At 40.4% G+C, this 17,897-nt stretch overlaps 1 protein-coding gene across 4 annotated transcripts in view; it reads right to left on the reverse strand.

Annotated features, from left to right (window-relative positions):
- sdccag8 (SHH signaling and ciliogenesis regulator sdccag8) overlaps positions 1-15,069 on the reverse strand; it is a 57,179-nt gene extending 42,110 nt beyond the window's left edge. For 2 of the 4 annotated variants that reach the window (XM_061689696.1, XM_061689693.1), the window contains exons 1-13: positions 14,914-15,069; positions 13,619-13,786; positions 12,114-12,181; positions 11,123-11,194; positions 10,918-11,046; positions 9,982-10,053; positions 9,082-9,146; positions 8,801-9,001; positions 7,795-7,933; positions 6,684-6,836; positions 5,972-6,106; positions 5,517-5,633; positions 4,033-4,175 (exon numbers count right to left, since the gene is read on the reverse strand). In XM_061689696.1, the coding sequence (XP_061545680.1) occupies positions 4,033-4,175; positions 5,517-5,633; positions 5,972-6,106; positions 6,684-6,836; positions 7,795-7,933; positions 8,801-9,001; positions 9,082-9,146; positions 9,982-10,053; positions 10,918-11,046; positions 11,123-11,194; positions 12,114-12,181; positions 13,619-13,786; positions 14,914-14,980 (1,529 nt within the window). In that variant the 5' untranslated portion in view covers positions 14,981-15,069. Of the gene's footprint in view, positions 1-4,032; positions 4,176-5,516; positions 5,634-5,971; positions 6,107-6,683; positions 6,837-7,794; positions 7,934-8,800; positions 9,002-9,081; positions 9,147-9,981; positions 10,054-10,917; positions 11,047-11,122; positions 11,195-12,113; positions 12,182-13,554; positions 13,787-14,913 lie in introns of those variants that run through there. The other 2 variants (XM_061689695.1, XM_061689697.1) reach the window with 2 other exon arrangements.
- Between the last annotated feature and the right edge of the window lie 2,828 nt (positions 15,070-17,897).

The raw sequence follows: 17,897 nt of genomic DNA on the forward strand, positions 1-17,897 counted from the left end.
AATATCTTATCTTTGTAGTGTATTCAATTAAATATAGCTTGAACATGATTTGCAAATCATTGTATTCTGTTTTTATTTATGTTTAACACAACGTCCCAACTTCATTGGAATTGGGGTTGTACTTTGACGTCAGAGTTTAAGTCATACTAATTTTAATGGTCCCATATTTGACCAAACCAACTTTTTCTAGTATTTGGCATGTAATATTGGCTCTATGGTGCCTCAGTAAACATATGAAATATCAATTAAAATCATCCACGCATTCCTGAGTTCCAGATGTTTTTCTGCCGCATATCCCTGAAATCAAGTCATTCGAATTTCTCGATCTCCACCTACCTCTCCGGTCCTGAGCCAGCGCTATCAACATAACACGTGTGCTCTCACAAGTGGGTCTTCTATACCAGTTTTCCCCAACTTTCTTTGCACCGCGTATCGGTTAGGAGTCAGGATTTTTCTCACGGACCGGCTATGGTGGCGTGCGCGCATATACACATGTATACATAAATATACACACACAGGCACACGCTTGCCTCGCTTCTGCTTCCTCCTTCGCCGTTCGTAGTGCGTCCACAGTGTGCGCGATGCAGGAGCGGGGGTCGGAGTTATTGTAGGCAGCCAGACCAGACTGCAGTTCCGTAGCTCCTCAATGAGAGTAGACTTTTAACGCCGTAGAAGTAGTCCTGCCTGTGTCGAGCAGCAACCTACGACTGTTTCTGTATCAGAGCGGACTTGGTACGTGAGAGTTAACTTGCGATAAACCGTATTTTAAGTAGGACTCCTGATATAGTGCTGTTTCGTTCGCGAACGTTTCACTCAAAAGAACAAATCTTTTCAGTAAATGTAATGAGCTGAAATAGTTTATGAAATTATTTCGTTCTTTGAGCTCTGCCGCCGTTAGCCAGCCCGCTCGGACCGGAAACAGAAGCGTTCGAGCCGGCTGGGACCGGAAACGGAAGCGTTTTGTGTCTCCACGTGTCAATTGAGACACGCAGCTGTTGCGGCGGAGAAGATCTGGTCAATTTTCAAAATAAAACACATTGACCCGCAAATTGTAATACAACAGAAATTATATAAATTGGTCATTCTTTCTCTGCGGCCCGGTCAAAGAAATGCCTCACGGCCCGATACCGGTCCGCGGACCGGTGGTTGGGGACCACCGTTCTATACAGAGGCAACCAATCAGAGGAAAGGGGCGGTCTTATCAAAGCAGCACATATTTGACCGCGTCGACAACTCAACCAAGCAGTCAAGTATGTGCCACTTATCAGAAGCTAACAGTCCTAGGCGTCGCTAGTATGTAAGTCCATGAAAACTCAATGCAGCTAATTATATAGTTGAAAATAGATATAGATCATAGATATAGATTCATAGATTCTTCTGAAAAGTATTTTAATTAACTTGAATAAACACTATTCGAGCTTCATTTTTGCATGGAACTACTACTGAAAAAAATACCATATTATAATTAAAATGCACCTGTATGTCTCAGGTTAAATGTTTCTGATACTGCAGACAGTAACAAGATAACCTCCTCGGCTAGGGCAATAAATCACAAGTGGCTTTTAATGCTAATGAGCAAAACTGAATGAGAATGGCCGCCTCCTCGTCCAAGTCAACAGCTGTCCAACATCGCAGCGCGCATCTGCGTTACCATGAAACTACATAACACACAGACACACCGTGATACGCGCCAATGGTTACTCTGGTCCAGTTCAATGTCTGTTTTATTCTCCACAACTGCTTACAAAACACACACACACAAAAATACACACACAGAGACTGAAACACATGACAGTTCGCCATGCAGCCAGTGTGAGTGCTAACACTGGCCAGCTGACAGACAAACACACTTAAACACAGATCAGAGAAGACGTGCGCGCATGCACGCACACGCACACACACACAGCACCACAGGGCAGCGCAGTAACACCTGTCCCCATCTCAAACATCTCGACTACAGGGTGGCGGGGGTAATGGCGCACTCCGGGCGGCTGGCACGGGTCGGTGTGGACGACGGCAGAGGCAACGGGTCGTCGGGCAGCAGATGACAGGAGGGGGACAAGATGGACGGAATAGAAATACAGGGTTTTACCCTACGCCTAATTTCCGGCCACCTCCGGCTCTAAAACCTCTGATGTCATGAAAACAGGTATTAAATTACTCACAAAGAGTAAAGGGTTTTGGCTTTTCAGGTGAAATTTTAGAATGAACCTAAAATGCACTGTAACCTTACGGGCGAATTTAATTTGACCTCTAAACCTCTGTTCTCTAACAAGGAGCTGAACGGCAAAATGTATAACAGGTATTCTGATTCATGACTCAACCGATACATTTCCAGGTTCATTAATTAATTCACAAATAGAATTTGTATTTACACAGTCCTCTTCATCATCCTGTTCACATTTTTTAGGTCATGTGACCAGAGGAGGAGGGCCAGATCTGGCCAGACACCTGTACCTGAAAGTGTCACAAGATGACTCCTATATATGTCAGCAATAGAAAAAGAAGAAAAAGAAAAAAACAGGTAGTACATAAAACAAAACTCATCTGAAATTTACAGGAAAACCTAGTGGTTGTTTTAAAAAAAAAAAAATTGCTTAATTGTCTTTTTTACTTTTTAGGTAGGACACCGCACTGGAGTGCATGAGGACATTTTACCAACTGAAAACTAAAAGGCTGTTCTGCCTCAGCCTGTGAAATGTATCAATGAAATGGCTCAAGCAAATGTTCAAGTACCATTTAAAAACCCTATAAAGTGAATTTTGAGATTTGTGTCTTAATACATTATACATGCTTGACGATAAAACTTCTTGAGAACTATGTACTACTAAACTCTGGACATAATACATTAACCTAGGGCGGCGTGGCGTACGTCCTATACACCGGTTCATATCCCCGCCCGAGCGCATGTCATCGTCATGTCCCTAGGCAAGACACTTAACCCACATTGCCTATGAATGAATGTGCTTGTGCATCTGGCATGAGTGTCTGTAACCCACTATATAAGAACCTGAGCACCTTCATTCTCATCAGTGGTTATCCGGGTGATATATGGCGTATCATCCATTTTCAGCACCAATGGCTTTATGTGTTCAACAAATACGCCCACAGTATTTGAGATTAGGGACAATGGCATGATTTTTCACAATTTTGAAGCCTCATTTTGTATACTAATTTTTTTAATCATTCAAATTTGGCAGGGTTGTTAACAACACTTTCCTCTATGGTGTGTCAAATTAACAAGACATTAATTTTCACTTTACAAAGACTTTAACAGGGTCACATTTAGCTAAGTTAAAGTTGATTAACTTTAGTGTTTAAAGTAACATTTATGCACTTTTGTTATATGTGCTGTAATTTAATATCGAAGAGGGGTCTTGCATTTATATTTCGTATTTAATTTGAGAAAAAGAAAAGCGCATGTAAATACTTCACATCTGTTTGAGCTAGTGGGGTTCAGAATTGTACCACCTCTGCCTCAAATTTAACCAGGAAAAACCTTGGAATTAGATGAGAAAGGAAGGGCAGAAAACGGAGGTAAGAGGAGGAGAGCCGGTAGTGCCTGTCGAGAGAGCCGCTGGTGAGAGGGCACTAAGGCCACGTTGTCCTGTGTTTGCGTGTATGTGCTTTTGTGTGTGTGTGTGTGTGTGTGTGCGTGTGCGTGTGTGCGTGTGTGTGTGTGAGCACATACGCCAGGGAGTGAAGGAAAGGCTCAAGTAGCAGTTTGGCTCTGCTGGCGCTGGCTCGGCATGAGCCTGGTGGCACAGAGCGAGTGAGCCAGTGTATGTGCGTGTGCACATTATGTTGTGGCATGCCTAACGGGATTAGAGGTGACCTGGTGGGGTCCAGTTGGTCCCGGGACCACAGCGCAGCGGTTGCCCACGCGTGTTCATGTGTGCGTGGTTTTGTTTAATAGGATTAGCCGCTACCTGGTGCTGTACAGTTGGTATGCAGGGTCCAGTCCGGACCGAGACCAAGGCAGAGGGCAGCACCGCGAGCGCGTTGGCATGCGTAATGGGATTAGGCGCTAACCTGGTGAGGTGCAGTTGGCGCTGGGCACTCGCCAGCTGTTCGGCCAGGCTCAGGGCTTCGGCTTGCCATTGGCCGCCGTCCCTCTGGACCGCCTCCAGACGCTGCCGGCAACCAACCAGCTCTGAGCTCAGCTTTTCCACTTCCTGTCCCGCGGAGAGAGACATGTTGAAAACAAGCGCTCTCACATGGTTAGCACATTAAAACACCTCTCGAGTGACCTCATGTAAATGGTGTTATGGCTTATTCTTGTTTATGTGCAACGCTATAAATAAAATATACAGGTCAGCTCAGTAAATAAGAATACAGTAGAAAAACTTAATTTATTTCAGTTGTTACCTGTGTCGATTTCTCCAGCTGCCTGCCAGCCTTTACCGTAATTATGATAATACATGTTCATTTTGTAAACAGTATTTTGGCCAAAAATGATACCTCCTTTAACAAATTTTGACAGACATATATTGTTATAGAGTGTTGGGGTAACTGTAATTTACCAATTTCCTCACATGGCAACGCTACTACATCCACACATCGTGGCTATCTTCTTGAATAAGAGTCCATCTATCCATGTATGTATGTATCTATCTATGTGCAACTATAAACAAAATATATAGGTGCATCTCAAATCAGAATGTGGTATAAAAGTTCATTCATTTCAGTAGTTCGAGTCAAAAAGTGAAAATCATAAATTATACAGATTGATTAAAAAACATACTTTTCATAAGGGAAATTCCGACTTAATGTCTATGTTAAAAATCCTTTTGATTGTTCATGTAATATTCTAATTTCTTCAGATGGTGAATTTTACTACTCATTAGCTGCAAGCTCTAATCATTAGTGTTTGTTTTTTTCTCAATCCTGAAATATTTTACTCAATGGGGAGTGAGTCTCTATAATACGACGTATCCCAAAAAACTACTCACTCTTTGACTGGCCTTTACTCATTTAATTTCTATTGAGGTGTTTATTGACATAGAGAAACGTTGAGTGAGTAAAATAAAAGAAAGAAAACTTTTAAAAGGTTTAGTGGCTTATTAGTTATCCGTCTAAATATAAAATATATGAGTACTGGGCAGTCAAAGTGTGAATAGGTTTTTGGGGACACCCTATTATGAGTTTCACTTTTTTAATTGAACTACAGTAATCCCCCCTCCAACGCTGAGGTTACATGGGGTTTTTATAGCATTTACAGCCTTAGAGAAAGATTAAGGTGTTCAAACACATTTTTAAACAATACAAATGCAGAAAAATATTGAGAGAGAGCAAGAGCAATGGAAAACAAACATATTATACAAACAGTATAAAAAATAGAGTAATAACTGTAATAACACTTAAAACAAAGTCTGAGATAAAGCAGGACAGCAAAGCATGAATGGTGATATAGCAGCGACGATCACTGTACTGAAATAAATTACGTTTTCCAGGTTATTGTAATTTCTTGTGATGTACTGGCATGTGAAATTATAAAAAGATTAATGTGGGTTTACTTGTGTCGATTTCTCCAGCTGCCTCCTGGTCTTGGACTTGAGGTCTTGTATTTCTCGCTCAGCCTCCTCTTCCTTGAGTCGGGCATCGCTGAGCTGATACTGGAGCTCTGCACGGACCTGGAGAGGACACAAATGTCCATGCTATGGGTACATATGCGCGCATTTTAATCAATTTTGCCTAAGCTAAACTCCCTTAATTCATTTTACTTGTATGAATGACCTATTTATAATTGCTTTTTGTTTAAATTTATGTATAACTACAAGTGCTAGTGAGGGGGGTTTAAGCTGAGGCTGAATACAGGAGGCGGTAGCTATAGTTTTGCTGCCATCCAGTGGAATTAATAAGGATTATAACACAAGGCAGTACAGTTTGGTCAAATTTGTGGTTGTCATGCATCCCAAAAAAATCTCGAGAGGACATATGCTGATTATACAGTATAAATAAATGTGTATACTTTGCTGTTGTCTTGTTCCACACTGGCAAGTTGTCGCAGCGCGTCTTCCAGCTGATTGGTCAGCGAGCTCTTGTCGGCGTGGAGTCTGTCAAGTTGGCCCTCCAGCTCGGTGGCACGTTGGGACAACCAGGCCACCTAATGCATACACAATTGGACATGAAGAAACTTTATTATGGAACATATCAAGTGGTGAATACTTTACATTCCATCTCTCTATCCATGTATATTTCTATCTATCGATGACTTAATCGGCTTGAATGGGGTTTGTTTTGACACGTTTTTTGCGTGTTTTTGAGCAGGGGTTATCAAATTCTTTGAGTCCAGGGACCCCTTACTGAAGAGAAATTCTTCCAAGAAACCCCTCATAGTCCTAAAAACAATTAAACATAACTACCATGAATACCCCTGAATGCCATAGGAATTAAAAAGATGCCTAATTTCCAGAAAAAAAAGTTGTAATGTTATAATGACAAATATTGTTTTAGAAAAAAAGATGATACAAGAACAAAGCCAGATTTATTTTCAAGGAAAAAAAAAAAAAGAACAAAGGACAGTATCAGAATGAATGACAAAATCCAGAAAACGTCCAAAGGACGCAGTGCAGCATTAAAATCTTATTGACATTATAATATATAGACAAGCATATTTTCTCGTGTAAGCTCTCATTTGATTGTGCAGGTGTGGTAATAAACAGTACATAAATTGCATTTACAGTATTTGCCAGCTCCTCCTCCTGCCTGCGACCCTCGCTGCGTCCTTCCTCTCTGGCCTTGACTATTCTGTCCTTTAGGGCCTGCGCGTCGCGTTCTCGCTGCGCCGTCTGCCGGGCGAGCTCCCTGGACAGCTGCTGGCACTGCACCTCCACCTGCACGGAGACTCCAAAATGTGTCACATCGTCAGCTGAATTGGGGGCTCATTGTAAATGGAACACAGTTTCCAATTAGACTACTACAGAGGTAAAATATTTTGGGGATTTATAGTTCAGATTTCTGTCTCTATGATGATGGACACTTATTCGTTCTTCATTCTTGATTAACTGGGATGATGTAAACCAATTTGTTCGTAAACAGGAGCATTCGTGAACCGAGGTTCAACTGCACGCTTTGACACAGGAAATGTTTCCAAGAACACTTATTTTCTTACTGTGTGTAAGAGAAAATATATGTATTTCTATTATTTTTGTGAAAGTTGATGCTAGTTAATGCTTGGGGGGGGGGGGAAATAAAACTTTTCGCAGATCACTATTCACAAACTCATTTGTGCTTTTTAAAATCTAGAACCTATCCTCAGCTATTCGCTGAAAGATTTGTGGTTTCTGTGCACTTTCTTTAGCACCCTAACATTCCACAAGATTGAGCCACAACCCTTGGCTAATACAAAAGTAGCACTTGGTGAGAGACGAACATCTTTGTATGTCGGGGAGGAGCTAAGTTTAGCCTGGGTTGTTAGTGGAAGTTAGTCTTTCGCCACGTGCATTTACACGCGCACATCCAGTGCATTTTTTACAAGGCAAACCATCTCGAAGTCATTCATTTTGAAGGATAATGTGTAAGATGAGTTTGAAATGATATTTAAATGTTTTGGGATCATTGTTTATGGGGTATATATATACATTTATACATTTACAACTATTAATAGAAGCAACATTTTTGGGGGTTGGTGTCAATTAAAAATAAAAGCAATAAAAGCAAAACATGACTCCGTTGTCATTTGCTTATTCTATAAGCGAATGGTAGGCAGATTTTTGTGAAAAACATTATCTGAGATTTAATTTTAAACTAAAGCCATTTCACCCTGCCATATGTCAGTTTAAATAATCCAACCTCAGCTTTGTGCAGGTGGGCCTCCTCGGCCATCTCCACTGCGTCTTTGACTTGCAGACAAGCGGACCACTCCCGGTGCTGAACCTCTTGGCGAGCTGAACGCGCTGCACTCAGAGCCGCCAGCAGTTCGTCGCGCTCCCTGCGAGGAGGCCCGAAATTAGGTGGTCACACACATACATACATTATATACACGCATGGTGAACCCCAGTTTATCGTGGAGGATACGTTCCTGACCAACACATGAGACAAGACAATATAAAGATTTTGTTTTATATAGTTTTACCCCTCCCACACACTTTAAAGACATTCAAACTTATGAAAACACTCTTTTCAAAGTATTCCTTAGCACCTGTTGTCGCTTGCACAGTTCTCCAAATTAGAAGCCTCAGCGTGCTTGCTTCAAGCGGTTTGTCACTCCCAACTGAAGCTTAACGTAAAACTGACATAAAACAAGAGCGATTTCAACATACACCTAAATGTTCAACCAAACGATAATTGTATTTAACGAAAGTCTGCTTGCTAAATGCTAACATATAAATAAAAAACCCAGAGATGGGCTGACAGAAATTAGAATAAATGAAATGGGAACTATTGTGATGTTTCAAGAGTGTAAACAAAGAAAAGTAATTTCAGACCATTTCTTGTGGCTCAATCTGCCTAAATTTCTTTAACTTTATAAAGATTTCATTCCATTTTTTGTAGTTAAAGTGATATAGAAGTTACACATAACTAGTTTATATTTTGTTTGTTTTTTTTACGTTCATGCTCTTGTTAAAAAAATAATCATTCAGAAGTTACTCAGTACTTGAGTAGTTTTTTCCACTGAGTACTACTCATACTCAAGTAATTATTTGGAGGACGACTTCTTACTTTTACTTGAGTCATATTATTCTGTCTAAAGTAACAGGACTCTCCACAGTTTTTTGCTACTCTATCCGACTCCACCTATCTAACGATGAACCGCGATATAGCAGGGGGAACACTGTACTATATTGTCTCCGCTCACTTGGTGAGTCGGTCCAGAGCCTGGACGTGCGCGTTGGCAGGAGCCCCGGCCAAGAGCGCCTCCTTCTGCGCGCACTTCAGACACAAGCCGGACACGTGCGGCACGCAATCGACCCGCAACGACGCTGCCGCCTCTTTCTCGGTGTTTCTCAGACGGGCTGTCAGCTCCTCGCACTCTTTCTGACTGAGAGAAAGATCCCTCCTGGGTTGTGGAAGAGCGAGAGTATGATGAAGGGAAAGCAGGAAACTGCCTTAAGCTGCAATAAAAAGTAAGAGGACAACCTGAGGGAGATGACCTGAGCCTCCAGCGTTTGAACCTGAGCCTGCTGCATCACCTTCAATTGTTCCTGACACACACACAAACACAGACTAAATATTGTGTGCGTGTGCGTGTGTGTGTGTGCGCGCGCACGTGTGCATGCATCCGTGTAAGAAAAAGATATAGTGTTTATTTACTCAACTGCACATAGTCGCAAGAGTGTTAACAAACTAGAGACGTTCATTTGTATAAATTAATTTTCCATAGCAATATGAAATCATTCATTCATTCATCTTCCGTTCCACTTATCATCACTTGGGTCGCGGGCGTGCTGGAGCCCATTCCAACTATCTTCGGGCGAGAGGAGGGGTACACCCTGAACTGGTCACTGCCAATCACAGGGCACATATAAACAAACAACCATTCGCACTCACATTCACACCTGCGGGCAATTTAGAGTCTTCAATTAACCTACCATGCATGTTTTTGGGATGTGGGAGGAAACCGGAGTGCCCGGGGAGTGCCCGGAGAAAAGCCACGCAGGCACGGGGAGAACATGCAAACTCCACACAGGCGGGTCCGGGACTTGAACCATAGTCCTCAGAACTGTGAGGCAAATGTGCTAACCAGTTGCTCACCATGCTGCCGTATTTGTCTTCTATATTTATGTAATTTTATTTAAAAGAAAAAATAATGCTTAAAAAATGTATCCTGTAGGAATGCATTTTTTTTTTTACAATATGAGAATTGTATATTTGTGTGATTTTAGCAAATTTTGAGATAAGTAAAAATAAAAAGATACTTGATTCAAATTATTTATATATATATATATATATATATATATATATAGTGAACATTAATTAAGACAAACACATCAAAATGGTGGATATAACCTATTATACGTGCGGGGCGGCAGGACAAACCAGCTCATGTTTCCATGCTGTGTGGTCCCCTCTCTTGGCCATATGACTGTCGCCTGCCATATATTCACTCACCTAAAAACACAAGACAGCACACTAAATTGTAAGAGAATGTCCACATGCTTTTGCAGAATTGTTTAATTCAAGACATAAAAAGTAGGCAGCCACTGTCTTTAAGCATGCATTATTTAATGTGGCCGTTAGGTAGCAACCTTAGCCTCAATGTTATCAGTGCCTTGTGTAAACGGAACATACATGTAACTGTTTTATTTAACTTTGACTTAATAACTTGTATACACATAGTTGGTCCCTGGAATGGCTGTCCACACATCAAGTGTGAAATTAAACAACGAAGAAAATCTTTTGTTGTATTCCTATTTCTGAAAATGTGTTTTTTAAGCGAGTCCTTGTGAATTTGGGGTCGACATGGTTAAATTAGCCACTGGTGGCTGTATGCAAGTGGCATACATTTGGAGTCTGGACACGGAGGGGAGAACATGTCCTACTCTGGAAGGAGTATCAGTCTCCAAAAACACCACAAAAAGTCACTTTATTCAAAATCAGTCATTGATGGGTTTGAAAAAGTTACTAAAATTGAGACAGAATTGCTCAGCAAGTTGAGCAGCCGCTGGCTTCGTCACAACGCCCAAGCTTCACTCCTGGTTGTAAAGATAACGAACGGCGTACTTCTCATTTGCATGAGACATAACCGCCCATGTCCCCCCCCAAACCGAGCAATTTAAACCAGCGTGTGACAAGTGGATGTTTAGTGTACTATAACTCTTAATCCTTTGTATATTTTGCCCTTTAATTAAGCGGCACCTGGTAACACACTCATTTAGTAAATTATGGTCCGTTTTAGGACAAAAATGAGAATGAATTAGATGTATTATTTGTGTTTTGATTGCAACATACAATTTATGAAAATGTATGTTTTACCATGCGATGTGGAAACATGTGGTGGTCCTTCGGAGACACATCGGCATGTTTGGCCTGGAGCTCCGTGCGCAGTTTCTCGTTCTCCACCACCACGACTCGGATGCGCTGTTTGAGGCCTTGCTGCTCTTCCTGTGACACGCACGCATGCACACACACAAAGTTAAAATCTAACTGGCTGAACATATAAAGTGATTTTCAAACAAACCTTGCAGAATCTGACTTCAGCCTCCAGGTGTTGGATGTAGTCTGGGGGGTTGTGAGTCACTGGGACCAAGTCCTGACAATGAGAAATGGTCATAAACACACACACAGTGTCCTTAGTGCACAGATTGTACCCCACGACTTGTTCATCCAATCACATTCAAACACACATCAATTCACATTCAGACACCTTCAAGGTACAGTCGTAATTTGTGCGACTCTAACACCATTTAATGTAATACAAGTACACAACTAGAGGGTCACTACTTGCTACAGGAAATAGCAATAGTGTATATAGTCTTAGAAAAACAAAGAGGAGGAGGGAATGGTTTTCAATAATGTACTTTAGCAAACCTTCAGTTGCGTTACGTGGATTGTTGTAAAATTGTATACTCTCCGACTGTCTTTGAGACTGTAAAGGGCTCCAAGCATGCAATCCTCTCTCTTTCCCCTTGCACTGGCAGTCTTAGAGAAGTTCAACACTAAGCGTTGTCTTTTTTAAAAAGAGGTTGCTCATCGGCCATGGGTTGTCTCCTTTTCATTGTGTAAGCAGAAGCTACAGCATATTCTTTTTACTGTTATAGGATCGCGTCTGGTGAATTTATTGTTGGCTAATGGCACTCGTCTGTGTTATATTTGAGGATAGATTTGCATATTTTACAAATGTCCGTGGTACAAATCAAATTTTTAGTAAAATACATCCACACGCTTGAGGGAACGCCATAGTTTGGTGCACCTACCAACCACCTGTTGATTTCAGCGAGGCTTTGTTTCCAAAACACGACTGCCGATTAGACGACCTCAAGCTAAGGGGTGTCAAAGTTGACGCGTCGACTCGTCTGTTCAACCCGTAGTATGAATGTATATATGAATAAAAATATAACTATATAAATCTAAATATATATAAAATATAACTACATATATAAATATACAGTACATATCAATTCAAAGAGATAAATATCGATATGTAACATGGTGTGACATGTTTACTCCACCTTTGAAGGAGAGAGAGGAGCAGGCATCTCCTTGCCCTGCTTCAATAGGAGGCTCTTCAGTTGATTGACTGTACAGCAGCAGACATACACCCACATATACAAAAAGTCATTACAAAGCTTGAATTTTCCACATTTAAAGTCACAGTACCCCTTCCTGGAATTAGTAAACGTCTTGGTACTAAAAGGCTCCAATCAGATATATTCAGCTTCCTGGACTAGACTACGAGCAGTTTCCTCTTTTGGCCTCCAATTTTTTTAATAGTCCCTGCGGTCCAAATACCCACAATCCTTCAAAAGTCCCTACTTTTCGCACTTTCATGGCAGGTAAAAATTTTACTTTCACACTACCTGTACATTTAATAAAGGTATTATGATGGTGACAGTTTGACACTGGAATGGATGACAGTAAATCCCCGCTATATTGCAATTCATCATTTTCACGGTCCCCATAATCGCAATTATTAGGCCATTGCTTATTTTGGATTAATACAGTATGCAGGAAAGTCCAAATTTAGAATTGCACACCTTCAGTTTAAGTACCACAACATGCCGGGCAGCACTGAGGTCAACTGAGGTCAATTGCTCTTAATTACGCTGCAGCGTAATTAAGAGCAAGAAGAGGCAGGAACGGTCCCCAACTCATTCATCCATTCATCTTCCGTTCCGCTTATCCTAACTCGGGTCGCAGGCATGCTGGAGCTATCTTCGGGCGAAAGGCAGGGTACACCCTGAACTGGTCGCCAGCCAATCGCAGGGCACATAGAAACAAACAACCATTCGCACTCACATTCACACCTACGTGCAATTTAGAGTCTTCAATTACCCTACCCTGCATGTTTTTGGAATGTGGGAGGAAACCGGAGTACCCGGAGAAAACCCACGCAGGCACGGGGAGAACATGCAAACTCCACACAGGCGGGTCCGGGATTTGAACCCTGGTCCGCAGAACTGTGAGGCAGGTATGCTAACCAGTCGTCCAACTATTCTCCATTAATAGTTCTTTCCACAGAGCAGAGACTTACTGTGTATGCCTGTCAGTATTGTTGAATGCCATTTGTATGTGTTGCTGCTCTGTGTATCAAGCAGCAGGTGTTTGAACGTTTTTAACTGCTGTAACATTGATGCTAATTGCCATTATCCCGTCTATGGTGTTTTGCTTTATATGTTAGTAATAAGCTAGTAGACCTTTTTTAGACACAATTATCTCGGTAGGCTGAAGATTTTCCACACTTCCACACACGCGGCGCCGTTCGGCACAATTGTCTTTCTTCGATTACAATGTTTTGATGATCGTGAGAAGGCCAAATGCCCTACAAGGCCCAGCCCTACAAGGAACTATGTATGCTGAAGTGACGGGATATTCAGATAGTCAGGCCGTAGCCTTGTCATATAAAAAAGGACTTTGTCACCATCTTACCGCATCCATAGGTAAGTTACTCACGTAGTTTCAAGGTCGTGCTTGGTCCCTATCACTGTAATAATAATAATGGGAGAGGGTGCATCACCCGCTTCGCTCTGCTTCTTCTGGTTCCACATCGGCCGGTCCTTCTCCGTCATGGAGGACCGGGGGCCGCTGCCACCACCACATCTGACCACCTCTTCTTTCTCTTCATCGTTGTGGTGGAGCTGCTCTAGAGCACCGCTGAGCTGCTGCAGGCTTTGGTTGGCCCGTTCTGAAACACACAAGTATACAGTGGGTACGGAAAGTATTCAGACCCCCTTAAATTTTTCACTCTTTGTTATATTGCAGCCATTTACTAAAATCATTAGTTCTTTCTTTTTCTCATTAATGTACACACAGCACCCCATATTGACAGAAAAAAAAACAATTGTTGAAATTTTTGCAGATTTATTAAAATAGAAAAGCTGAAATATCACACAGCCATAAGTATGCAGACCCTTTGCTGTGACACTCATATACAGTGGGTACGGAAAGTATTCAGACCCCCTTAAAATTTTCAATCTTTGTTATATTGCAGCCATTTGCTAAAATCGTTTAAGGAAATGCTCCCAGTCAGTCAAGCGGAGTGCTCATTAAAGTTACACAACAACATTTACAGATTTTGGAACTCGGTGCACACATAAGGCGCACCACATTATAAGACCATTTTGGAGAAAGTTTTAAGACTTTTAAGTGCACCTTATGGTCGTGAAAATACGGTGTGTGTGTGTGTGTGTGTGTATATATATATATATATATATATATATACACACACACACACACACACAAGGAACATTTTAATCAATTAACAATGTCGACCTAAATTGCATGCAAACTCCAAACAGGAAGGCCGTAGCCCAGATTCAAATCACGTACCTCAAAACTGTGACGCAAACGTGCAAACCACAACAATTACTGTGCTACCTACACTTAATGCAAACTACAACTACAGTAATAACCATCTCAATACGATCAAAATGAAGCATTGGTACTGTCAAGAAGATGGAATTTTGATACGACTAGTGTACTGCATGCCATTTAAAAAGCAGTGAAGATGTACTTGATGTTTTCTACAGTGTAGGTACAAGTAGGGGTCCAAAAGCAACAGGTGGCATTAACTTCTAACTGGGGCTAAAGATGTCATTTAAATTATTATAAGATGATTTAATATTTAAATTTCACTTCCCCCCCCCCCCCCCCCCCCCAAAAAAAAAAACACGCACAGCTGTCGTAAACAAACACACCTTACAATACCAAGTAATGTGATGATTGTTTTTAACGCGTTGCTAATGCGAATGCTAATTAGCCACGTTAGCGAAGTCACACACACTCACGCACACAAAATCAGCGTCCACTCACGCCTCAGTTGTTTCTGGTAAACACCCAGCTGGTCCTCTTCCTCCTCGTCCGACTCATACGGTTTCATTTAAAGCACTTTAATGTCGCTCAGGGAGTAAATACTGTGATTAGACATGCTCCATGAGCTACACGCAATAACAACTTAGAGACGCGTCTCGCAACTGCTATGTAGTATTTGTTTTGTATTCTCTGATGTGCCGAAGAGGCGGTGTTAAAGAAAGTTGGTGTCTCCGCCCGGGCTCAGCAATAAAAACACTTGACTTATACTAAACGAGGCTACCCCCAAACGGAGTGGTGTCAAAGGAATGCTGGGAGTTGTAGTCAATAAAATAAAATTCGCTATATTTTCAATTGCATCAAAAACAAAAAAATAAATACATACATACATACATAAATAGATAAATACACACATTAATAAATAATATTACATTTAATTCACCTATCACGAAATTAAATAAAATTAAATGACATTACAATGTTTCTTAATTAAATTTAGTTAAATGAAAAAACTGTAGAATGTTGATCACATTATGTATCAATGTAGTACTAGTTATTATTTCATTAATTTGAAAAAATAAAATAAAGCAGGAAGTAGAATGGTGATGATTGGTCAATTAAGTTTTATTTAAAATGTTTGGGGAAAACGAAACGAAATAAAATAGAAACAGAAGGTAAATGTTAACCATACATTTTTTATTTAATTCAATGAGTTTACAATAAATGTGCTGACTTCATGTGTGTCATCATATTCTAAATATACAGTATATTTAAAATGAAACGAATAAATTTTCTGAACATTGTTTGGAAATGTATTTTTATGTGCATTTATCACTGATAAATAATTAACGTTATTCGCCTACATCGAGTTGACATGAACATAAATGTATTAACAAATTAATAAAAAAATGCATGTTCATTCATTCATTCATTCTTTTTCCGTATCACTTATCCTCTAAATTCAATTCTATGTCACAAAAATATGTTTTAATTGAAAATAAAGCCTTGAAATTTTGTACACGTCACTGTAAGATTTTTGATAAACTGTGAGTCACGTCTGAATTTCATCACTGTATAATTTTTTAAAGTTACGCCAACATTATTTTTTTTATTTATTTTTTTCACAGAAAGAGAAATTTCTCAGGAGACAACGAGGGAAGTTTCATGTGACAAATCAAGCCTACGTGCTGTTCTAACAAAGGTAACCATGGATACGCCCTCCTAATATTGCACAATGGCAGCTTCCTGTCCATCTCTGCTGTACTTTTGACTTTTGCATCATTTTGGGACCAAGAGTGAGTCACGGGTTCATTCATTGATTTACTGACAACAATGGTCACGTTGTTCCCTCAGCCTATGATTTCATGTCACCTTTATAACCAAAATGTCTCCTCCCACTGCGGCATCCACTTCCCCCTGCTTCTATGCGGGTGTGGGGTTACTGGATGTATGTCTATTTTAGGGAGAGGACTCATGCTACTTTGAAATTGGCTGTTTGTATCTACATGTTTTGTGTCTTTGTCCTGTTAGAGGACCCATGACTGGAAGCTGAAACCAAACTTTCTGACACCACGCAGCACATTTTGCTCCAGAATGTCTTGACTGGCATCAGAGTTCTTGGTAGCTTAAACAGCTTCAAGATGGCAAAACATCATTGCAGAGTCTCATTCACGATGGCAGTATTTTATTTATTTATTTTTAAACACAGCACAGGCAAAATTGTTGGTACCCTTCTGGTAAAGAGAGAAATGACTTGGTCTCTGAAATTGACTGACATTTTCTAAAATGCTTCTTTACTAGCCACAAAGCTTTTGAGAGAATGTCCTGTGGACAGATGAACTAAAACTTGACTTTGCTCAAGCTTAGTTATGTTCTGTTTAGTTATGTTCTTTTGAATCTGTGTGGGGTACAATGAATTATTCAGGCATTCTGGAGCCAAAATGAGCTTCCCAAGATCATAAATGTGGATCTCGATTATGTTCAGGGGCTGCTTTGTTGCATTCCGCACAAGACTGTCTTGAATCTATGCAGGCCTCAATGAAATCTCCAGACTATCAAGAGAAAGCTTAGTCTCCATTATGTGGGTGTATTTCTGAATCTGGCACAGGGTGTCTTGAATCTGTGTTGGCTACAAAGAAATCTCTAGACATATCAAGGCATTCTCGAGCAAAATGTGTTGCCCAGCATCAGAAAGCGTGGTCTCAGTTACCGTATGTTCTGAGACATTGAACTATTTGGTAGCCCCGAAAGGGGAACTATAGTTTTTCCCTTTTAAACTTTTATTCTTTTAATGATTTTGCTGCATTACAAAAATTAAGCCTGATTTTCATTTGAGACTTTTCAGTACTTTTAAAAAATATATTACTTTGGTCAGTTTCAGGTTGTTTCAGTGACAATTTTGCCCATGTGTGTATACTACTGCAGTCTCAAAGTATGCTATAAGGACCACTAGTGGTATGTGGACTCACTCGAGTGGTGTACGCAAGAAACGATGAATTAAATGTTCAAAATTGTGCATGTTATTCGACTTAGATTTTTTTTTACATCCAGCACAGTACATTTGTTAAGTACAGGTCAGTTCTGTCTTTTAGGTACATTTGCTTATAATCTTTTAGAACCATTTCTTTACACATATATTTAGATTGTTTTACTTTATTTGCAATGCATTTTAATTGAATCATTATTTAAGTCCTTTTTTAAAATTCTCTACATTTAAGCGCAGTGTTAATGTTCAAACAATGCATGATGTTACAGTGCCTTGCATGAATATTAAATATACATTTTTACCTAGTTTTTAAATGTACATTTAGGCCTACTGCAATACTGTTGGTCATTATGGTAGTGCTTAGTATAAAAAGTTTGAGAACCACTGTATTATTGTATGGCAAGTTACTCTTACTATGTCCGTTATGTATGTATTATTCATGGCTATTATTTATTAAAAACATGATGCAAGAAGAGAGCAACAATGAGTCCGCACACAACAA

This window comes from Phycodurus eques, chromosome 11 (genome assembly GCF_024500275.1).
Source record: "Phycodurus eques isolate BA_2022a chromosome 11, UOR_Pequ_1.1, whole genome shotgun sequence".
In the NCBI taxonomy this organism is placed as follows: domain Eukaryota; kingdom Metazoa; phylum Chordata; class Actinopteri; order Syngnathiformes; family Syngnathidae; genus Phycodurus; species Phycodurus eques.